The sequence below is a fragment of the Leucoraja erinacea genome, chromosome 22 (genome assembly GCF_028641065.1).
Source record: "Leucoraja erinacea ecotype New England chromosome 22, Leri_hhj_1, whole genome shotgun sequence".
NCBI lineage: Eukaryota > Metazoa > Chordata > Chondrichthyes > Rajiformes > Rajidae > Leucoraja > Leucoraja erinaceus.
The window spans coordinates 6777896-6802487 of record NC_073398.1 but is presented as its reverse complement, the minus strand read 5'-3'; the positions used below and the strand labels follow the sequence as shown (position 1 = coordinate 6802487).

Below are 24592 nucleotides of genomic sequence, written 5' to 3'. Positions count from 1 at the left end.
TAGTTTATGTTTCAGATGTTATTTTGAGTAAATAATTTTTTTGGGGTAAAAAAGGTCTTTATTGTGTAGTTATTACATAATCACCGCGCCATCGCTCTTCATGCACGTCGCACGAAGCGCGCGAGGTCATGGGAGAACCTTATTTATTGAATTGGATTGAGTTCACTTTTTAAATGATAAGAATTATATATCACCACATTGGGGGGGCATCAGGATTTTAGAGGTGATTAGGTGGGGCATGGCCAAAAAAAGGTTGGGAACCGCTAGTCTAGATCAACTACATGCAGTTTTGAGGCAGCAGGATGGATAAATGCAGAGCTAAGACAAACATGTGACAATAATCAATGGTATGGTTTCATTGGAGGGGAGTTCATCGGGACCAGCACCGTCTCCCATGTCAGCAAGATGGCGCACTTGGTAAGTGTGTTTAGGACTCTTCCTTGCAACAGAATATCCTGGAACCAACGAAAAGGTACGACTGCATTGAAGCGCAAGAAATTAGGAGCAGCCGTAGGCCATTCGGCCCCTCAAACCTACCCCGCCGTTCAATATAACCATATAACCATATAACAATTACAGCACGGAAACAGGCCATCTTGGCCCTACAAGTCCATGCCGAACAATTTTTTTTTCCCTTAGTCCCACCTGCCTGCACTCATACCATAACCTTCATGATATATGATCATGGCTGATCTGCTACAATGCTCATCTCCTCTTCTGTGACAGACCCAGAGTTTTCTGATCTTTCCAACATTTATCTACTTCAATTGTTTTTGCATATGCACAAGGCGACACACGGTGGCGGAGCTGGAAGAGTTGCTGCCTCACAACGCCAAGGACCGTTGATCAATCTTAACCTCTGGTGCTGTTTGTGTAAAGTTTACCTTTTCTCCCTGTGACCGTGTGGGTTTCCAACGGAAATGTAAACTTCACACAAACACCGGTAATATACATGTTCTCCAGAGATGCTGCCTGACAGATGGAACTGATAGACACAAAATAGTGGAATAACCTCATTCGTCAATTTCCCCTCACCTAACAATGATGCATTCTAAATTTCCCTTGATCTTTGTTCCCTTTGATCTCTCGTTTTCACACCTTACCCTTCCATATCTCTATGTCTCTCTCTCCCCTGACTCTCAGACTGAAGGGTCTCGACCCGAAACATAAACCATTCCTTCTATCCTGCCTGTCCCGCCGAGATACAGCCGTCTATGATGCTGGCATTTGCAAACGTGTCAATGGAGTTAGAGCAACATGTAGGCGCGCAGTCATGGGCGCATCGGGTGTTTAGTATGAATGATATTATAACTGAAAATAAACAACTCGCAAAAAAAATTTAATAAGTTGTGAGTGCTAGTACTTACAGTGAAAGAGCAAGCTGAGGAAATAAATAGTAAGTCAAAGACTCATCAAACTTAAACTAGCAAAATGAAAAAAAGTCTGACTCTGGAAATGGCAAATCCCCAGGATCAGATAGCTTTCGTCCCAAGACGTTGAAGGCCAATAGATAAGAACACCACCACATACGCTCGGACTATAATCTTCCAAAGTTATCAAAGTTACATTCCAAAAACATGCCTCGAGAATGGAAAACTGTGATCATCACTGCTATTTACGAAAGATGGGAGCTGCAGATTATGGAATTATGGAACAGTGAATAGGATCTGACATTCAATTATTAGGGAAGTATTCGAGTCCATTATTAGATGATCAAATGGCTCAAAATCCTGCACTTGAGGTTGAATCGAGTCAGCATTGATTAGCAAAGGGTGTATCACACCTGACACCTGGATATCACAGTGTGTTGGAAAGAACTGCAGATGCTGGTTTACATCAAAGATAGACACAAAATGCTGGAGTAACTCAGCGATGCAGCATCTCTGGAGAGAAGGAATGGGTGGTATTTCGGGTCGAGTCTGAAGAAGGATCTCAACCCGAAACGTCACCCATTCCTTCTCTCCAGAGATGCTGCCTGTCCCGCTGAGTTACTCCAGCATTTTTAATATATCTTCGACCCATATATCCCAATTCAACATCAAGTTCGTACTCCCGATTATTTACTTCTGAGCACATTCAGAGCGTCAAATCCTTAAGATTTCTATTATCAGATGGCACAGTGCCCATTACCTCTCGGTGGCAATGACCAGGGTTCAATCCTGACCTTGGGAGCTGTCTGTGTGTATTTGCACATTCTCCCTGTGACAGTCTGGATTTCTTCTGGGTGCTCTGGTTTCCCCCTATCCCAAAGACGTGTGTCTTTGCAGGTTAATTGCTGCCAAGGGTGATGGTGGAGGCAGATACAATAGTAGTATTTAATAAACATTTAAAATAGGCACATGGACATGCAAGGATCCATTCATTATCCCTCCGTAATGGATCACTTGCAGGCAGAGGCGATTAGTTGGAATGGAAGGGAACACTTTATTGTCACATGTGACATGGCACAGTGAAATGGTTGCTTACCCAAGGTGTACAAATAACAGACACAGACAAGGTTACAAAGTTCCTCCTTTGTTCTCCACCTCCTCCCCCTCCCCTACGCAGGGTCTCCATTGTCCATTGTTCTTCTCCTCCACTCCCTTGAGGCACCGGGTCCCCCATCGTTGTTCCCCCCACCCTCCCCGCCCCACGGCAGCTCCCCCCACACTCTCAACGCCCATCGACCACGGATTGACCCGTGAGGCTTCGTTGCCGCCACGAGGCATCACCACCACCGAGGCCCCACCGCCGTGATTAGTTCATCTGGGCATCACGTTCGGCACCGACATCGTGGGCCGAAGGGGCTGTTGCTGTGCTGTTCTTTTCTAAGCTTGGTCTACTTTTGGATTCCAGACCGCGTTGATTGGCCTCGGACGGAGGGTGATGGAGTTTTACCCGAATGATCAACAAACGAAAAATTAAATAATTAGAAATTCCACCAATGAGGATCTGCAATTTAGAAAACGAAAGTGTGTTTCGATCAAAATTTACAGAGAGGTAGAGTGAGAGAAGGTACAGAACAAAAATTAGAGCCAAACTTTATTGAGGTAAAGTTTGGGGATAGATAATAATACTCTTCAGTGGAGGAGTAATAGATGTCAGGCCAAATTGTAACTTTAAATCAGATTTAGACCTTTTAGACTTTAGAGACACAGTACGGAAACAAGCCCTTCAGACCACTGAGTCCGACCTGACCAGCGATCATCCCTACACACACTATGGACAATTCACAATTTTTACCAAAGCCAATTAACTTACAAACCTGTACGTCTTTAGAGTGTGGAAGGAAACCAGAGCACCCGGAGAAAACCCACGGCATCAACGGGAGAACGTACAATCTCTGTACAGACAGCACCCACAGCCAGGATTAAACTTGGGTGTCTGGTGCTGTGAGGCAGCAACTCAACCACCAAGCCACTGTGGACCCTCACACTTGCTTGAGAAAGGGTCCCGACCAAAACATTGCCTATTCATGCTCTATAGGGATGCTGCCTGACCCAATGAGTCACTCCAGCACTTTATGTCCGATTTTCTGTGCCGTTTATTTCTATAATTCTTCTGATCTATCTCAATGATGTTTTTTTTCTGAATCCTTACGTGCAAATTAGTCAACACACTCTCCAACGTCACATTTCAAACATGACTTTAATTGGCATTAAAACATAATGGGATCTTGAAAGGTCACAGAGAGTGTTGTTAACACAAGTTTCTTTTGGATAGCCTTCACAAGAAGCAACAACATTAAGGAGGTGGATGATCAAATAGACTGGAATGCTACAAATGTTCCAAGTGTTTATAAAACAAAAGGAGCAATAAAATGGTTCCACAATGATCCACTGGAGATACCTTATTTAGTTAGACTGGGTCTATTTCCATTGGAATAGATTCTGTTATATCTGGTTGACACTGAGAGATAGTCAGAGATTTTATCTAAAAGCTTAACGTAACATGAAAATATTTATTCATGTGTCTGGTGTACACACTTGGTTTTGCTTTAGACTTTTCCACAGTTGCCCTTGATAATATCTGCAGAGTTGTTCTCGTTTGATATCCACTTTAGCCTTGAATCATGACTTAATAAACAACACTGTGTATGATTTACAGATTGCCGAGGAACGTTTGTAATTCTGATCAGGAATGCACAACATTTTGATCTTCGAAAGACAAGTTAGGGCGGCCCAGTGGTGCAGCGGGTAGAGCTGCTGCCTCACAGCACCACAGGCCTGGATTCGATCCTGACCTCAGGTGAGGTCTGTGTGTGGAGTTTACACGTTCTCCTTGTGAACACGTGGGTTTCCTCTGGGTGCTGCGGTTTTCCCCCACATCCCAATGGCGTGCACGTTTGTAGGTTAATTGCCCCTCTGTAAATTGGCCCTAGTGTGTAGGGAGTAGATGAGAAAGTAGAATAACATAGAACTTGTGCGAATGGTCAGCATGGAATCAGTGGGCCGAAAGGCCTGTTTTCCATGCTGTATCTCTAAACTAAACTAAATTTAAAAAGACACAAAGTGCTGGAGTAACCCACGGGTCAGGCAGCATCCCTGGAGAACATGGATAGGTGACGTTTCATGTCGGGATTAGACAGGAGTTTCAGATCCGTAAATAAAATGGCAGCCATTTTCACCAAATGAATCGCATTTACTGATTTTAGTTAAAACACTCGCATAACGTATCAGTGTAATTGAAATGTAGATTTGCTAATCGCCATGCAGTAGGTAAAGGAAACTAAGCAGTTAATGAGTGCACACATCGTTTTGTTTCACTGGTTTATCCTGGTGGTGCAGCGGTAGAGTTGCTGCCTTACAGCGCTTGCAGCGCCAGAGACCTGGGTTCGATCCCGACTACGGGTGCTGTCCGTACGGGGTTTGTATGTTCTTCCTGTGACCACATGGGTTTTTTTCCGAGATCTTTGGCTTCCTCCCACACACCATAGACGTACGGGTTTGTAGATTAATTGGTTTGGTTAAAGTGTAAACGTTGTCCCTAGTGTGTTTAGGGAAGTGCTAATGTGCGGGGATCGGTGGTCGGCATGGACCCGGTGGGCCGAAGGGCCTGTTTCCGCACTGTATCTCTAAACTAAACTAAACGGATAAAGTGGTTGAAGATTGCATGGATGGATTGCAGATTTATCAGGATTGAGAGGGTTGGGCCAATGATAGCGTCCTGAAGTCACCCATCATTCAATGATGAGCAATCAATCTGATCTCAATCTCAATCAGCCACATCTGATTTTGTAGATTAGTCACATCTGGCAGATCACCAACAGCAGAACATTGACCCAGAATGAGTTATGAAATTTTGTGTAATAGATTTCACGCTGCCATTGAGATTGATCTCATTCAGAAATAAAATCAGAGTAATTAGTTTCTAATCAGTGGCACAATAGAACAGAGAAAAGCACAGCACAGGATCAGGCCCTTTGGATCACAATGTCTGTGTTGGACATGATCCCACGTTGAACTAATCATACAATGTATCTGCCTGCACATCATTCATATCTCTCCATTCCCTGCATATCCATGTGTCGATCTAAAAGCCGCTTAATGTATACCTGCAATATTCTGTTGTGCTGAAAGCAAAGCAAGAATTTCATTGTCCCATCTGGGACACATGACAATAAACTCTCTTGAATCTTGAATCGTGTTAATGTTTGCCTCCTCATCGAGCTCCTTGACTTGCTTGGATAGGTTTCCTCCAAATAGTAAAATTGGTGGTTTTGTGTTTCCAGGTTTGCACAGATCTGCGAATTTCGGGTTTAAAGCAGGTCGGATGGCACTCTACCTGATGCTGTTTATTTCGTATTGTGCATTGCAAAGCAGTGCCAGTACATCCTGTTGATCCTGCGACATCTCCTTCTCATCTACCTTGCGGGCGAAAGCTGTTATTCCCGCTGTTAGGAGCTTTAGTACTTTTTGGAATTTGACATCCATGCCTCTAACTCCTGCTCCGACGAGTTTCCATATGCAATTATTTACGATAGGAACATTCAGGGATATACAGTTTCCTGGTGCCAAGTGTCTTGCCGTGGTGTCCATCACAGCCTGTTCCTGTAGCTGCTTAAATGACATATAATCAATACTGGCAGCTAGTTTTTGTTCCAGGTTTCGGCCAGTCTGGTCTGGCTGTATGATGTTGGACACCATGTCCAGTAGATTTTCACGTTCCTGCACCCCTTGCACACTTGATTTCTGTTCTGCAAACCCCTTTTCGGGATCAGCCCAGAATTGACCCCCAGTACTCCCCTCTGACGAGGGAGATGTACTGTGCAGCCCTACAAGAGGTGCTGCTGTGGGTGTGATAAATTGCCCACAGTGACTGGACTCCATCTCCCGGAGCCTGTCACGTTGGAGCATTTGCTCCATCCGGCTCCAGCGCTCACGATCGCTGGCCGCTCGCGGCTGCTGGAAGTCAGACTCGTCCAAGTCAACGACTTTATTTGATTTTTGTTTTGCCTTACCGCCCGGCAGCGGAGTGGATCTGGACGGTGCGGGGGCGAAGTCGGGCACAGCTGTTCCCATTACGGGTGATTCATGTGCCGCTGGCCGCTGCTGGCTGCCCGCAACTCCGCGGTCCTCCCCCGCCAGCTTTGTCGCAGCACTCGTCGTTTTCTTGGACTTGTCCATTGACTCCCCATCTGTAAAACAGTATGGGAACAACACAAAAGACCGCAGAGTATCTCTTACCTGCAGGTCCCGGCTTTTAAACTTGCCGCTGTGGGGAAACATCGTTCCACCCCGCCTGACTGGTTCGCAATGCGTGTAGCGATATGACACGCATGCGTCCTGGCGCGGTTCTTCACGTAGTCACTCACGTGACTCCGAAGTAAAATTCCATTTAGTAGTGGATAACAGATGGATAACGTTCTTTGTAGAGGTAAGTCCAGCCAGGTATCTGGCAATAGTATCCCGTGCCTCTGCAACAAACTTTCAACGCAGGTTGGGATAAACTCACTGGTCTCCACGGGAGAAGAACAAAGGAAAGAGATAAGACTTTTGCCTTCCATCACAGTGAGGAGGTGTTGGAGATTCACTGTGATGGATATTTGTGCAAATTGTGTTAAGTGTGTGTCTTGGGTTTTTTGGTATTGTTAAGACTGTAGAAATGCAATTTCGTTCAAACCAACCTGTTTGAATGACAATAAAAGGCATTCTATTCTATTCTCCTATTCTAAACCGGTGCACAGGGAGAACATGCAAACTCCACACAGAGAGCCCCCAAGGAACAGGATTGAACCCGGGTCTTTGGTGCTGCGAGGCAGCAGATCTACCCGCTGCACCATCGGTACTGCCCTGTAACCATTTCTGATGATGAGTTCAATAATACCTTTGACTAACGTTCCAAAACTTACTAATACATTTATCACAAAAATTAGTGGAAACTCCTGGTCTGATACAAGTGCTGGTATCATTTGTGGGTGGCATGGTGGCGCAGCGGTAGAGCTACTGCCTTACAATGCCAGACACCCGAGTTCAAGCCTGACTACAGGTGCCGTCTGTGCAGAGTTTGTACGTTCTCCCTGTGACATGCATGGGTTTTCTCCAAGATCTTCAGTTTCCTCCCACACTCCAGAGACGTGCAGATTTGTAGGTTACTAGGCTTGGTATAAATGTAAAGTTGTCCCAAGTGTGCGTAGGGTAGTGTTAATGTGCGGGGATCGATGGTCGGCATGTACTCGATGGGCCGAAGGGCCGGTGTGGAAGAAAATATTAATATCCTTTCTTACTTAATTTTGTTTGGAATTGAACAAGGTAATGAAAGGGTGTTTGGATGTGACAATTGGCATCTCTCGTTGACCAGGTGTAGAAGAGTTTTGTGGGAATGGCAAAGTAAGATTAGACGTATTACCTCTTGTCTAGGAATGTGTTGAAGGGTGGATGGTAAATGTGAACATGAAATAGTAGACAGAGATAAGGAAGCTTGTTTCTCTCAGCAGTGTTACGGTAGACCACCCGTGCCCCCTACCGCTAGTAGCGTAGATACGTTGCCGTAAATGGGGGGCTTATGATTGGCTCGGAGAGGGGATGGTGGTGTGGTCAGCCTAAAAGGTGAGATAGAATAATGTCAAGATGCCCTTATATTGTGTTTGATGTGTATTAACCATCAGTTGTTGAATAAGATTGACATAAACCAAAAGGATGTATGACTAAAGAAATAATTGGTACCCATGTAGTAGATAGTATATTTTCGTATTTTTGGATCTAACAAAAAACAAAAGTTGGTTACAGCATAGTCTAACTGTCGGCTAATTCTGTTGTAAAATCAGAGAACTGGTGAGTATTTAACAGCCGCCATCTCTCCATGATATCATGCAATAAAGTCTCTGGAAACAAACCTGCAAACTCTCCGCTTTTGATTTTCCTTTAATTTATCTCTAAATTAATTTCTTCCACAGCCTGTATCTCCAAAGTAAACTAAACTAAACTAAAACAACAGTTTTAGATATGGTCAAATGACACATTTCGAAGGTAATGATGCAATAAATCTCAGCCATACCCGTTAGAAACCATCCCTTCTGTGATCTCGCAGACAAGGACAAAGAGAAGTATAAATGTCAGGATCCATCGGAAACTGTGTCCAGGGAAATGTAGCCACGTGTTATGGTGGATCTGAACCTTTGAACTTTGACTTCCCCAACCTGAAATTCAAAACATCATTTCATTTTAGGAATTGCCAGTAATTAAATAAAAGGATGAATAGTAAAATAAAAATTACCAAAGACATTTGATGATAATTGTACGGAATTATGGTCATTATTATTCATGCAGACTCAGTCAGCACTTACCACAGACATTTCATGGAGTCATAACATATGGAAACAGGCCATTTAGCCCAAGTCTTCCATAACGACCAAGGTGCCCACGCTAGTCCCATTGGCCCACATTTGGCCCATATCGCTCTAAACATTTCCTATCCATGTACCTGTCCAAGCATCTATTCAATGTTGTTATTGTACCTGCCTCAACGACCTCTTCTGGCAGCTTGTCCAATATCCCCACCACCCTTTGAGAGAAAAAGTTGCCCCTTAGGTTCCTATTCAATCTTTCCCCTCTCACCATAAACCTCTAACTACTGCAGCACTGTGGAAAATGTATTTGTTGGCATAGAATCATACAACACAGAAACAGGTCATTCAGCCCAACTTGCCCGATCTAAGCCAGTCCCATTTGCCCACATTTGGCCCATATCCTCTCAACTATTCCTATCCATGTACTTGTGTCATTCCACACCGAAAAAAAAAAATTGCCTCTCAGGTTTCTATTAATTCTTCTCCCCCTCTCACCTTTAACCTATGGTTCTTGAGTTTCTGGATAAAAAACATAAAGATCGTACAGCTTTAGGCTTCCCATTAGGGTGTTTCCAAAACAACAGGCCATTACATTTAATCATGACATCCAACCAGCTATGCAAACCTTCCAGCATTTTGTTTACAATCCCAATGATCATTTCTTTATGTAATATTTGGATTTTCCTGGTAAGACATTCTCCCAGTTATTGCTAATGGAAGGTGCAAAGCTTTGTGACTTAGAACATAATTGATTCCAAGAAGGCATCCAACTCTTTAGACTTTAGAGATACAGCATGGAAACAGGCCCTTCGTCCCACCAAGCCAATGATGAATCCGTACACTAGGTCTTTTTTTTTTAATATTTATTTTATTAGAAGCAATTGTACAAGGAGAGAGCAATCGACATAACAATTGTATAATTTTCATACAGCTTCGATTTTAACATTTTATAAACTAATAACTAAATCGGAAAAAAAAGTAAAAAGGGAAAGAAAGAAGAAAAAAAAAAAAGAAAGAATTTCGAAAAAAGACACGAAAGAGAAAAAAGAAAAGCCCCTGAACTAACGAAGAAGTGAAAAAAGCAGAGATATATCCCACTACCCTACACACTATCCTACACACACTAGGGACAATTTACAATATTACTGAAACCAATTAACCTACAAACTTGCATGTCTTTGGAGTGTGGGAGGAAACCGGAGCATCCGGAGAAAACCCACGCGGCCACAGGGAGAATGCACAAACTCCATACAAGCAGCACCCGTAGTCACGATCGGATCCGGGTCATTGGCGCTGTAAGGCAGCAGCTCTACCGCTGTGCCCCTGTGCCACCACTAAAGTGTAAAGTCTCTTCGGCTAACTCTGCTAGAATCACATCTTAGTTTGGAAACAACTCTCCCCAAGATTGAGAAAAATTGCAAAAGAGTTGTGGATGTAGCCCAGCCCATCACATAGGCCCACCATCCTACTACATTTTGCGCTGACTCGGGAAAGCAGCTAACATAATCAAAGATCTTTCTCACCATGCTCATTCCTTCTCCCTGCTCCCGTTAGGCAGAAGGTACAGAAGCTTGAAAGCATGCAGCGTCGGACTCAGGAGCAGCTTCTCCCCCTCTGTTATCAGGCTTCTGAACTACATGTTGTACCCTTTATCCTGTATCTGCGCACGACATGATTGTAATTACGTATTGTCCCTTCTTTCACTGGATAGCACGCAACAAAGAGCTTTCCACTGTACCTCGGTACACGTGACGATAATCTCTGCATGACTAAAACTCTGATCTTGTGCTCTTCCGGTTTGCGCGGTTTTTCTATTTGCGCAAAAATGGTTCACGATAGCGCTACAATTTTTCGTCAGCTCACTCACCATTCTCCTGTGCTGCGAGTGCATCAAGTTTTGTTCCGATCAGTAGTATATTGTAAAAGTTAGCTAGGGTTAAAAATCGTAAAAAACGCCCATGTGCAGATCGATTTCCCCTCCTGCCAGTCAGCGGCGTGCGGATTGGTCTCTTCTCCTGTCGCTCCGCGGGACGGTCCGCCCCTTCCTGCGTCATCGCATCTTTACTGGAGCTGAGGATGGCCGGTGGAGGTCTCCAACTGGACGCAATTTTAGGAGGGGCCGGAAGCGGCCCGGCCCAGCCCGGCGGTGTTGCCAAATGGAAAGCGGTGAATCATATCTCGGCGAGCATCCAGCGCCCGCTGTGAGTCCCAAACGCACCCGCCATCGCAATGCCCAGCAGCTCTAGCCCTTTCCCCTCCGGTCTCCCTCGCTGGCTCCTGTTCTCTCCTCCGTGATACCCCTTTTCCCCCATGGCTCTTCCCCCATCTTTTCTCCGAGCTCTCCCCCCACCCCCACACCGCACGCCCACACTTTGTGCGGCCGTAGATGCTGGTGCTTCTGGGCCGATCCGAGGCCTGGCTCTGAAGGTGCCGACGGCTGATGCTCCTCCAGGGCACGCCCATGCGAGAGGAACGGCAACCTCGAGATCCTGGGGAGGGTGAGTGGGGGAGTAGAGGGAGAGGAGGGAAGTAGGGAGGGGAGAGGAGTTATGGAGGGAGGGAGTGACTGAAGGTAGGGAAAAGGAGAGGTGAGGGATTGGGGGAGGGTAGGAGAGGGAAAAGAAGAGGGATCAGGTGAGGTGGGAGAGTGAGGGAGGAGGGAGAACAGGGGGAGAGGAGGGGGGAGTAGAGGAGGGGGGTGTAGAGGAGGTAGGTAGTGGGGAATAGAGGGAGAGGAGGGCAGTAGCGGAGTGAGGAGGGATAGTGGGGGGATATGGGGAGGTGAGGAGGGGGGGGGGGTGGGCGATAGAGGGGTAGGAGGAGGGTAGGAGGGGGGGGTAGGAAGGGAAGAGGAGTTAGGGAGGGAGTGAGTGCTGAGGATAGGGGAAAGGAGAGGGAGAGAGAGTTGAGGGAGGGGTGGGGAGGGGAGGAGGAGAGGGGAAAGAAGAGGGAGGGTGAAGAAGAGTGGGAGAGAGTGCTAGGGATGAGGGGAAATGAGCTGCACCTGTGCAGTTGGGGGCTATGGGTGAGTTGTGGAATATTGTGTTGGGGGACCAAGCCTCCTGTGTGACAGGGACCCAACGGGTCCCACTTAGTCTAGTAAACTAAACTAAACTTAGAGTTCGATGCCGTTTTGGAATGCCTAATACTCACTAAGAGTGAACATTCTCCATGTCATTCAACCACCGCTATGGGATTAAATCATAATCCTTCTGCCATTTCAAATCTCCTGTTACCCTCGGCCTCACTAAACTAATAACTCCCCTTTCCATATCTTCATTTGAAAGCGAAGTGAGGTGCCTTATCTTATCTATCGATAGATTCACTTGTGCCATTATGTATCCTGGCTGGGAGACAAACACTCTGCACTCTTGTGTAGGAAGGAACTGTAGATGCTGGTGCAAATCGTAGACACAAAATGCTGGAGTAACTCAGCGGGCCAGGCAGCATGTCTGGAGAGAAAGAATGTGTGACGTTTCGGGTCGAGAACCTTCTTCCACTGCATTCTTTATCAACTGAAGCCCTGCTTCACTGTGATTGTTTTGTTGTTGTGACGAGGAAGGGCCTCGACCCGACACGCCCCAATGGGCCACGGCTCTGGACTGGGAACACGGCCGGGGGGCCTTTATCGAGGCGCCGTGGTCTCCGCCAACCCGGGCTGCGTAGAACAAAAGGATGAGCCGGCGAGCTTTGTAATTTTGTCTTTGCCGTCGTAGGTGACTGATATTTGTATACATTGTGTATGCAAAGAATCTCACTGTGCCTAGTCACATGTGACAATGAAGTATTCCTATTCCTATCTAGCTTCTGCTTTCTTTCTGCTCATGATGCTTTTTAACCTGTGTAGGATTCCTCCCATGTATATGCAATGAAGAAGACATTCTTGTTTAGGTTTAGTAAGTCACATGTACCAAGCGACAGTGAAAAGCTGTGTTTCACAAGCGATGCTTTCAAAGCTTCCCCTCCATTATCAGGTCTCTGAACGGTCCATCTATAAGCCCAAGTACTGTCCGATTCACCTCTACCCCATTGCAGACATTGGACTCTGATGTGCTGCAATGCTGAGAACTATATTCTGCACTCTGTATCTTCTACTTTGCTCTACCTAGAGTATGAGTTTGAAGTAACTGTATCTATATATGGTATATCTGAAGATAGACACAAAATGCTGGAGTAACTCAGTGGGTCAGGCAGCATCTGTGGTGCAAAGGAATAGGTGACCTTTTGAGTCAAGACCTTCTTCAGACAGTCATGGGAGAGGGAAACTAGAGGAGTGTGAAGGTACAAAGAACAAATGAATGAAAGGTGAAAAGAAAAAAATCAAATCTGAACGTCAGGCAATGCCGTGGTAGTTGGAGACTCCATTGTGAGATGTACGGACAGGGGTTTCTGCGGCAACAGACGGGATTCGAGGATGGTGTGCTGCCTCCCTGGTGCCAGGATCCAGGATGTCACGGACAGAGTGCAGAAAATCCTCAAGGGCGAAGGTGAACAGCTGGAGGTGGTAGTGCATGTTGGCACAAACAATGTCGGAAAGAAGGAGATGAATATTCTGAAAGCGTGACTTTAGAGAGCTCGGAAAATTGTTGAAAGGCAGGACCTCCAGGGTTGTTATCTCCGGTTTGCTTCCAGTTCCTCGTGCTGGCAAGAGCAGGTAACAGGGAGAGACAGGACCTGAATGTGTGGCTGAGGAACTAGTGCAGGGGGCAGGGATTTAGATTCTTAGACCACTGGGATCTGTTTTGGAGTAAGGGGTCACTGTACAAAAGGGACGGATTGCACCTTAACAGGTGGGGGACCAGCATTCTGGTAGGCAGGTTTGCCACTGCTACACAGGTGGTTTTAATCTAAATAAGGGGATGGGGGGGGGGTCAAATGGGATAGTCAAGGACGGAGTTAAAGGGAAAGGGAGTAAAGGGATAGTTAATGACCCCAGAATTAACGGGAAAGAAAGCTCACAAAGGGATAGGAGAGCATGGTCAAGTGTAATAGGGATCGATGTGAAAGGTGAGATGCGGAAGGAAATAAAAATATTGTATATGAATGCGTGAAGTATAAGAAGTAAAGTAGATGAGCTTGAGGCTCAGTTAGAGGTTGGTAGATATGACATTGTGGGGATTACTGAGACGTGGCTGCAGGAGGATCGGGCCTGGGAACTTAATATTCAGGGTTATACATCCTATAGAAAGTACAGGCAGGTGGGCAGAGGAGGGGGGGGTGTAGCTCTGCTGGTGAGGGATGGAATTCAGACCCTTGCAAGGGAAGACATAGGGACTGACAAGGTAGAGTCACAGTGGATTGAGTTGAGTAATTGCAAAGGCAAGAAGACACTAATTGGTGTTATCTAAAGACCCCCAAATAGTAGCCCGGATGTAGGGTGTAAGTTGCAGCAGGAGTTAAAACTGGCATGTAACAAAGGTAATGCCACTGTGGCGATGGGAGACTTCAATATGCAGGTAGACTGGGAAAATCAGGTTGATTCAGGATCCAAAGGGAGAGAGTTTGTAGAATGCCTCCGAGATGGATTCTTAGAGCAGCTTGTAATAGAGCCGACCAGAGAAAAAGCAATTCTGGATTTAGTGTTGTCCAATGAACCAGATTTGATAAGAGAACTCGATGTAAAGGAACCACTTGGAGGTAGTGGTCATAATATGATTTGTTTTAATCTGTAATTTGAGAAGGAGAAGGTTAAATCAGAAGTGTCAGTGATGCAGTTGAACAAAGGGGACTATGAAGGCATGAGGGAGGAGCTGGCCAAGGTAGACTGGAAAGGGATCCTAGCAGGAATGATGGTGGAACAGCAGTGGCAGGAATTTCTGGGCATAATCCGGAAGATGCAGGATCATTTAATTCCAAAAAGGAAGAAAGATTCTGAGGAGAGTAGGAGGCAACTGTGGCTGACAAGAGATGTTAGGAATAGAATAAAGCTAAAAGAAATGATGTATAACACAGCAAAAAATAGCCGGAAGCCAGAGGATTGGGAAACTTTCATAGGAGAACAAAAGGAAAAAAAACGGGAAATACGGGCTGAAAAGATGAAGTACGAGGGGAAGCTGGCCAGGAATATAAAGAAGGACAGTAAAAGCTTCTTAAGATATGTTAAGGGAAAAAGAATAGCAAAGTCAAATGTAGGTCCCTTGAAGGCAGACACGGATGAAATTATTATGGGGAACAAGGAAATGGCAGAAGAATTGAACAGGTACTTCGGATCTGTCTTCACTAAGGAAGACACAAACAATCTCCCAGATGTACTGGAGGACAGAGGATCTAAGGGGGTAGAGGAACTGAAATAAATTTTCATCAGGCGAGAAATAGTATTGGGTAGGCTAATGGGACTAAAGGATGATAAATCCCCTGGACCTGATGGTCTGCATCCCAGGGTCCTCAGAGAGGTGGCTCTAGAAATAGTGGACGCATTGGTGATCATTTTCCAATGTTCAATAGATTCAGGATCAGTTCCTGTGGATTGGAGGATAGCTAATGTTATGCCACTTTTCAAGAAAGGAGCGAGAGAGAAAACGGGGAAATACAGACCAGTTAGCCTGACTTCGGTGGTGGGAAAGATGCTAGAATCAATTATTAAAGAGGTAATAATGGGGCATTTGTATAGCAGTAAAAGGATTAGGCCAAGTCAGCATGGCTTTATGAAAGGAAAATCATGCTTGACTAATCTTCTGGAACTTTTTGAGGATGTGACAAGTAAAATGGATGAAGGGGAGCCAGTGGATGTAGTGTATCTAGTTTTTCAGAAAGCCTTTGATAAGGTCCCACACGGGAGACCGGCGGCTAAAATTAGAGCACATGGTATTGGGGGTAGGGTGTTGACATGGATAGAAAATTGGTTGGCAGACAGGAAGCAAATAGTAGGAGTTAACAGGTCCTTTTCAGAATGGCAGGCAGTGGTGAGTGGAGTGCCGCAAGGCTCGGTGTTGGGGCCGCAACTGTTTACCATATATATTAATGACTTGGAAGAGGGAATTAGGAGCAACACTAACAAGTTTGCGGATGACACAAAGCTGGGTGGCAGTGTGAACTGTGAAGAGGATGTTAGGAAATTGCAGGGTGACCTAGACAGGTTGAGTGAGAGGGCAGATGCAGTATCTATATTACTAAAAGTCTGATCTTGACAACTTCCTGTTGTTCTGTATATTTATTTTAGAAAAAACGCTGCCACTTACGGCTGTAATTTTTGTGATACTGTAACTGTAATACCTCTCCGCAGCGCAGGACAAGAGGATTTTTCCCATCGATGAAAAATAAAAGAATTATTAGTGTTTAAAAAATGTTGAGATTCTCTCTCCTGAAGGCCACACCCCTTCCGGAGGGACCATAAAACCCAGAAGTGTTGAGTGCCTCAGTCAGTCTCTGCAAGATGGGTGAGCGAGAGGGTCACGTCTCTCAGTCTGAGCTGTGAATAACACTAAACACATGTCTTCAAAACTGTGAGTGGTTTTACTGACCTGTCAGTGCCATTAATGTTTGAAAATATAGTTTGGAAATGCTGTGCTGCCTTTGGTTTGGAAATGCTAAAGCTGTGTTGCCTAATTAAAGTTGCCTTGCCTAATTAAAGTTGCCTTGCCTAATTAATGTTGCCTTGCCTAATTAATGTTGCCTTGCCTAATTAATGTTGCCTTGCCTAATTAAAGTGGTCTTGCCTGATTAAAGTTGCCTTGCCTTCTATATAATTAGAAGTCTAGTCTTGACCACTTTCTCTTTGCCCTTTTTGTTGATTTTAGAAAAGATGCTACCACGTATGGCTAAAGGGATCAGGGGTTATGGAGAGAAGGCAGGGATGGGATACTTAGAAACATAGAAACATAGAAAATAGGTGCAGGAGTAGCGGCCATTCGGCCCTTCGAGCCTGCACCGCCATTCAATATGATCATGGCTGATCATCCAACTCAGTATCCTGTACCTGCCTTCTCTCCATACCCCCTGAATCGTTTAGCCACAAGGGCCACATCTAACTCCCTCTTAAATATAGCCAATGAACTGGCCTCAGCTACCTTCTGCGGCAGAGAATTCCAGAGATTCACCACTCTCTGTGTGAAAAAAGTTTTCCTCATCTCGGTCCTAAAAGATTTCCCCCTTATCCTTAAACTGTGACCCCTTGTTCTGGACTTCCCCCAACATCGGGAACAATCTTCCTGCATCTAGCCTGTCCAATCCCTTACTGAGTTGGATGATCAGCCATGATCATATTGAACGGCGGTGCAGGCTCAAAGGGCCGAATGGCCTACTCCTGCACCTATTTTCTATGTTTCTATGTTCTCTGTTCTATTTATTCATACGTGTGTTCTGTTTATTCAGGCCGCATACACCTGCCATTGCAACTACCCATAGACATACCACACTATATTCCAATCATCAACTGAATCAGTCATCCAAAGTCATGCATTTCCTAGATAGCAATAATTTCACTTTGATCCGAATCATCACCTATTCCTTTTCTCCAGCGATGCTGCCTGACCCGCTGAGTTACTCCAGCATTTTTTTGTCTATCTTTGGTGTAAACCAGCACCTTCAGTTCCTGCTTACGCATAATTTCCCTTTGGTTAGCTGTGTGCATTTGGAAGTTCTGAATCTGTAGAATATCTTTCACAAATGTGAGATGTTGTTATTAAACCACCATATCTTATTTGTGCAAATTATATCCATGTTCAACTGGATTTATGCCAACACTCTGGCCTAAGTCTAGAATGCTGTGCAAAAACTTCTCTACCATCTCCTCTGCCAGTGACTGTTAGGATGTCCAATCAGAAGCAATTAGACGATAATAAGGTGGCCTAATTCTAACAACACACATACATCATCTGACCAGTTCCTTGCAACTTACATGCAGCAATGAGTGCAGTGAGCCTTTTTAAAATTTTAAATATTGCATTCTGGCAGTGTGAGCAGCTGTTACTAAGATCCAAATTAATCTCATTTTCCTTACCCAAGCAGCCTAAAGCTGCCTGATGCATATTGCTGTGGCTAATGCCGACTATTGTTCATATTCGATCTGTCATCAAGAACACTGTCTATTGCCCCTCCTAATACTTCATAAAAGTCACAAGATTAAGAATGAAGATGAAAGGATGGCCCAGCTGGATTCAACCAGTCAAATATGCCTGCCTTACACATCCAAAAAAAGTCATCCAAGTGAATCTGTCAAGATATATGTTTTGTGTAAGAAGGAACTGCAGATCTTACACCGAAGATTGGCACAAAATGCTAGAGTAAGTCAGCGGGTCAGGCAGCATCTCGGGAGAGAAGGAATGGGTGACGTTTTGGGTCGAGACCCTTCTTCAGCAAATGTTTTGCTTTCAAGCTTGCAATTTTTAAATCGCCAAGCCGAGCTAAACGTGAAAATATCTTCCCAGAACCATGAAATAGTGTAGTTATGGACAACAGTTTATTTTTCCCATATTCCTCCCTAAAAATAACCCTTTTCAAATTCAACCTAGCAAATGTATTAGAACACAAAATGCTCGAGTAACTCAGCGGGTCAGGCAGCATCTGTAAGGGACATGGATAAATATTTTTTTGGTTGGGTCCCTTCTTCAGCCTAAGTCTGAAAAAGAGTGGCAATCCGAAACATCGCCTGTCCATGTCCTCCAGCGATGTTGCTCTGACCCACTGAGTTACTCCAGCACTCTGTGTTACGCAAGATTCCAGCATCTGCAGTTCCTTGTGTCACTGTAAGTAAATACATTCTTGGATATCTTCAGTTCCTGGAATATATTAAAACATTCTGAACCACCGAAATGCTCAAACTGCCCTATAAATGACTAAAATTGCTTACACAATTGCATACAATTGCTTCTGAATTGTGATCATATCTTGCCAAACTTAATCAGTAATACAACTGCTAAACAATGAGATTATCAGATCACACATTATTTATATTTAAAATGCTTCCAATTAAACAAATCGTTTGCTCAATGGAGAATAAGTCTGCAAGTAGATGGAACAAGGGTTATGCCTTGAAGCAATAACCCTGGCCTGCAAAATCTCATTACAAATGGGATCCACTTATATAACCATAACCATTATAGTGATGAGTATTTATAGCATATTATGTGGGCAAGTCAACTACTGATTTTCATTGCTAAAGCATCTTATATGACCACAGACTGTCCAAAGCATTTTACACTCAAACATGTGCTTTGGCAGTACTATGATACTGCAGGTCACATAGCAGCCATTTTGCACACAGCAAGATCCCACAATTAACGGTGTGACGGTATGTTTAAAGCAGATAAATATTGAGTGGAACACCTACATTTCTCTATAAAGTTATACTATTTGGATCAGTTACATCTCCATTGAAAAGGCAGAGACAGCAAGGCCCATGTGTTTCGGGTGTCAATGGCGCAGCTGGTATAACAACTGCCTCACAGCGTTAGAGACCCGGGTTCAATCCTGACCTCGGGTGCTGTCTGTGTGGAGTTTGCAGTGCAGGGGCTTCTTCCGTGTGCTCCAGTTTCGTCCCACATCCCAAAGATGTCATTGAGTCGTGGAAACAGGCCCTTCGGCCCAACTTGCCCATGCTTACACTAGTCCCACCTGCCTGTGTTTGACCCATATCCCTCTAAACCTATTCTACCCATGTACCAGTCTAAATGTTTCTTACACTTTGTGATAGTACCTGCCTCAACTATCTCCTCTGGCAGTTCATTCCATATACCCATCACACTCAGTGTAAAAAAATTGCACCTCGGGTTCCTATTAAATCTTCCCCCCTAACCTTAAACCTATGTCTTCTGGTTCTCAATGCACCGACTCTGGGTAAATTGAGTTAGGGTTTTGTAGATTAATTGGCCTGTATAAATTATCCCCAATGTGCAGGGAGTGGATGCGAAAGCAGGATAAGTTAGAACTAGTGAGATGGTTGGTGTGGACTGTGGTCCGAATGGCCTCTTTTCATGCTGTATCTCTAAACTAAACTGAACAAACCAGCAAACTAATTAGGTGGCCTTCCAACCTGTGGGTAAGTTGTTGGAGCAGCATTCAACCATTGAAGACCGAGCGAGTGTATCTAACCATCTAACCTACCTACCCATCTGCTGCCTGACCCGCTGAGTTACTCCAGCATTTTGTGTCTATCTTTAACTTATCTACCCCATTGGCCTTTGTCAATGGTTCCTACATTGACCACACAACGTATTTGCTCTTTGGTGCTCATGAGGCAGTCCATGTAGTATTTCTTTGCCTCGGCTCATTGTGTTGAGGGAGTTCTGCCTTCTGCAATTCTAATGTGTTGTTCACTGGCTGGTTTAGAAGTTGTCTAGATTCCACACAGGTGAACATGAACATACATAGAACATAGATCAGTACAGCACAGGAACAGGCCTTTCAGCCCACAATGTCCATGCCGAGCATGATTCCAAGTTGGACTAATCCCTTCTGTCTACACGTGATCTATATCCCCCCGATTCCCTGCATATCCATGTGCCTATCCTATAGGAATTTTAAATTCAACTAATGTATCTGCTTCAACTACCACCCACTCATCACTCTTGCCCTGTACATCTCCTCTAAACTTTTCCTCTCTCACCATAGTGCTATACCCTCTTGTCTTTGACAATTGCAAAAAAGGTTCTGACTGTCTGCCCTATCCATGCCACTCGTAATTTGATTTATTTATATTTGGTCTCAATTCAACCACCAGAGGAATCATTCCAAAGTTTGTCCAGTGAGTTGGGTGTGGCGGGGAATCAAATGGTCCTCTTTCCCGGATCCCTTTGTCTTGTGGTTTGATTTGCTCTTGGATATTGTTGGACGACCCAAGAACAGACTGGGATGCTGAGCAAAACACAAAGTGCTGGAGGAACTCAGCATCTGTGTGGGGAAATGTCGGAACTGTTCTTCAGACTGATTGTAGTAGGGAGGGGAATGGGAGAGAGCTGGAAAAGAGAAATGGGGAGAGAGGTGGGGGGTGGGGGGGGGGGGGAAGGGGGTGGAGATAATTTGGGACAATTGGTCATGGATTTGGGGTGACCTGTAATCTGTTTTTCCGGCTGAAGTATCATTGACTAAACTATTCAAATCCATTCAAGTGGAGTTTGACTGATTGATTGAAAGACACCGTATGGAAGAGCACCGAGTCCACCCCCCATTCACACCAGTTCTGTGTTATCCCACGTTCTCATCCACAGGCTACAAATCCGCTCGATTTTGGGATGTGGGAGGAATCCGGGGCACCCGGAGGGAACGCACCCGGTCACGGGGAAAACATGCAAACTCCACGCACACAGACAACACCCGAGGCCAGGGTCGAACCCGGGGTCTCCAGTGCTGTGAGGCGGCGGCTCTACCCACTGTGCCAGAGGGGGGGGGCGTGTAAAACCATATGTCACAGTGCACCCACAATTTGAGACCAATGGTCCCAAGTTGATGTTGTGGGTGAATTCTCCCCCCACCCCGCTTCTCTCTCCCCTCGAGTTCCCTTTACTCACCGATGAACAAGATCGGGAAAGTGATGAACAGCAGGAAGACGTGTGGGACCAGGTTGAGAGCATCCACGAAGCAGCCGTTGTTTAAGATGCCGCCGTCGACGTTGTATGCAGCGGCCGTATCGTTGCCACAGAAAGACAGAGACATGTCCGATGCAGCTCCGGCCAACTAGCGGGGAAAGCGACCAGCAAACCAAACAGGGGGTGGGTGGGTGCTCGGTTCCCCTACCATGCATAACCCAGAGACTGCTAGAGAACCGCAGCCCCGCTATTTATACACGAGTAGTCCACATGACGTTCAGAGAGCGATTTCTGGCCACCTCCCCTTCGGAGTGAACACACACACACACACTGTGCAAAGACACCGTGTCTTCTCCTAATACCCTCACCGCAGCCCTGCTGCTTCCGAGTCGCTGGCGACTGAGAACAGGTCCCCTCGGCTATCTCTAATTAAGAAGATCTACCTCTCTGGTGGGTTGTGGACGGCTCAAATCAAAGGGGACTTCATCCATCCTCCCCACAGGATCACAGATCTCACTTTGCCGCCCAGTGTTGGCTCAAGAGGATGCAGTTTAAGGTTGAGATACGAGGAACTGCAGACGCTGCAATATTGAGCAAAAACACGCAGTGCTGGAGGAACTCGGCTGGCCAGGCGCCATATGTGGAGAGGATGGACGGGTGATGTTAGGGACCTTTCTTCAGACTGATGGAGTAGAGTGGGTGAAACCCCAATCTCTGATGAAGGGTCTCGACCCGAAACGTCACCTATTCCTTTTATCCAGAGATGCTGCCTGACCTGCTGAGCTACTCCAGCATATGTGCCCCTCTCCTTTCCATAGACACATAGAAAAATAGGTGCAGGAGTAGGCCATTCGGCCCTTCAAGCCAGCACCACCATTCGATATGATCATGGTTGATATAGAAAAATAGGAGCAGGAGTAGGCCATTCGGTCCTTCGAGCCAGTACCACCATTCAATATGATCATGGTTGATCATCTAAAATCAGTACCCCGTTCCTGCTTTTTCCCCATATCCCTTGATTCCCTTAGCTGTAAGATCTAAATCTCTCTTGAAAACATTCCAGTGAATTGGCCTCCACTGCTTTCTGTGACAGAAAATTCAATAGATTCACAACTCTCTGGGTGAAAAAGTTTTTCCTCATCTCAGTCCAAAATGGCCTTCCCCTTATTCTTAAACTGACCCCTGGTTCTGGACTTGCCCAACATCAGGAACATTTTTCCTGCATCTAGCCTGTCCACTCCTTTAAGAATTTTATATGTTTCTATAAGATCCCCTCTCACCCTTCTAAATTCCAGTGAGTGCAAGCCCAGTCAACCCATTATTTCATCATACGTTAGTCCCACCATCCTGGGAATTAACCTGGTGAACCTACATTGCACTCTCTCAATAGAAAAAGTATCCTTCCTCAAATTAGGAGACCAAAATTGCACACAATACTGCAGGTGCGGTCTCAGCAGTGCCCTGTGCAACTGCAGTAGGACTTCCTTGCTCCTAAACTCAAATCCTCTCGTAATGAAGGCCATCATGCCATTAGCTTTCTTCACTGCCTACTGTACCTGCATGCTTACTTTCAGTGACTGATGTACAAGCACACCCAGGTCTCGTTGCACCTCCCATTTTCCTAAACTGCCACCATTCATATAATAATCTGCATTCCTATTCTTGCCACCAAAGTGGAGAAACTCACATTTATACACATTATACTGCATCTGCCATGCATCTGCCCATTCAAGATACAAGATACAAGATAGATTTATTATTCATCACATGTGCCAGATGGCACCGTGAAATGAAATTCCCATACAGCCATACAATACAAAAGGGACACAACACACTATAGGGTTTGACATAAAACATCCGCACACAGCAGAATTAAAGTTTACCACTGTGTGGGAAGGCACCAAAGTCAGTCTCTTTCTCCATTGTTCCCCGTGGTCAGGGCCTCCCCGTGCCCTCCGCAGTTGCCGCTACGGGCGGCCCGATGTTCAGGACCGCTCGCCGGTGTGATACAAGTCCAACGTCGGGGCTGCGGGACGTCCTCAGCGGCGTGGACACCAGAGTCCTATCCAAGTCATCCTGCAGCCTCGTTGCATCCTCCTCGCAGTTTTGTATAATCTGCTAACTTGGAGATATTAAATTTAATTAACTCACATAATTTGTTAATATGAATTGTAAACAACTGGGGTCCCAGCACCGAGCCTTGTGGCACCCCACTAGTCACTGTCAGCCATTCTGAAAAGGACCCTACTCTTTGCTTCCTGTCTGCCAATCAGTTCTCTCCATGTCAATACCCTACCCCCTAATACCATGTGCTCTAATTTTGCACACTGATCTCTTGTGTGGGACCATGTCAAAGGCTTTTTGAAAACCCAGATACACCACATCCACTGGCTCTCCCTTATCTATTCCACTTGTTACATCCTCTAAAAATTCTAGAAGATTAGTCAAACATGATTTCCCCTACATACATTCATGCTGACTTTCACCGATCCTGTCACTGCTTTCCAAATGCGTTGCTATAAAATCTTTAATAATCGACTCAAGCATCTTCCCCAGTACTGATGTAATGAGCCTGTCCCACTTAGGCAACTTTTTAGGTGACTGCGGTCGCCACATGTTCGCACGTGGTAACCGGGGAGTTGCCTTCATGGTCGTGCGGAGTTCCCGCATACTGAAAAATTAGCGGCAACCAGAATGGAGCCGCCATGGAGAGTAACGAGAATTCTCCTGCCATAGGTGGGTGGCCAGGAGGTCCTAGTGTGTCACCAGGAGGTCGAAGGTTCTCGTAGGTTCTCGTAGGTTGTAGCCGGTGCTGACCAGTGAATTTCATTGGCTCATTGGGGAAAAAAAACGTAAGCAGTAGTTTTCAGAACCAAGGATAACCGACCGGTAATGTTAAATGTCCACCGAGCTTCACAGCCGTGTATCTCTGGCTTCTTAAAAGTTGGCTCCACTCCTTCACCCTCCTTCTTCCCCCCTCCCCCACCCCCCCCCCCCCCCCCCCCTCTCCGCCCCTTTTAAAGAACTTACCGTACTGTTCTTAAGCCGTCTTAGTTACAGCGCCAAGCTTCCTGTTCATCGCGGTGTGTGTCTGTATCACCTTGGCTTTGTACTGTGTGAATTTCACTAAGGGAGCACTCTCCCTGCTTGCCCTGTCCTCCGCCTGTCTAACGGGCTGGTGAAGGAAGCGATGTGTGTGTGTGTGTGTTCCACTCTGACCGTCGGCGTTCCAGTTGCCGGTTTGTCAGGCAACTGCCGGCAACTTGACAGTCGCCTGAAAAATCACCTAAGTGGGACAGGCCCGTAAGGCTAACTGGTCTATAATTTCCCGTTTCTCTCTCTCTCCTTTCCTAAAAAGTGGAGT

At 45.6% G+C, this 24592-nt stretch overlaps 1 protein-coding gene across 1 annotated transcript in view; it reads right to left on the bottom strand.

The window, feature by feature from the left end:
• The window catches only part of LOC129707672 (ATP-binding cassette sub-family C member 9-like), a 154307-nt gene extending 132230 nt beyond the window's left edge, over positions 1 to 22077 (bottom strand). Inside the window, exons 1-2 of the mRNA XM_055652854.1 lie at positions 21211 to 22077; positions 8476 to 8617 (exon numbers count right to left, since the gene is read on the bottom strand). Coding sequence (XP_055508829.1) covers positions 8476 to 8617; positions 21211 to 21355 — 287 coding nt within the window. The 5' untranslated portion in view covers positions 21356 to 22077. The remainder of the gene's footprint in view (positions 1 to 8475; positions 8618 to 21210) is intronic.
• Between the last annotated feature and the right edge of the window lie 2515 nt (positions 22078 to 24592).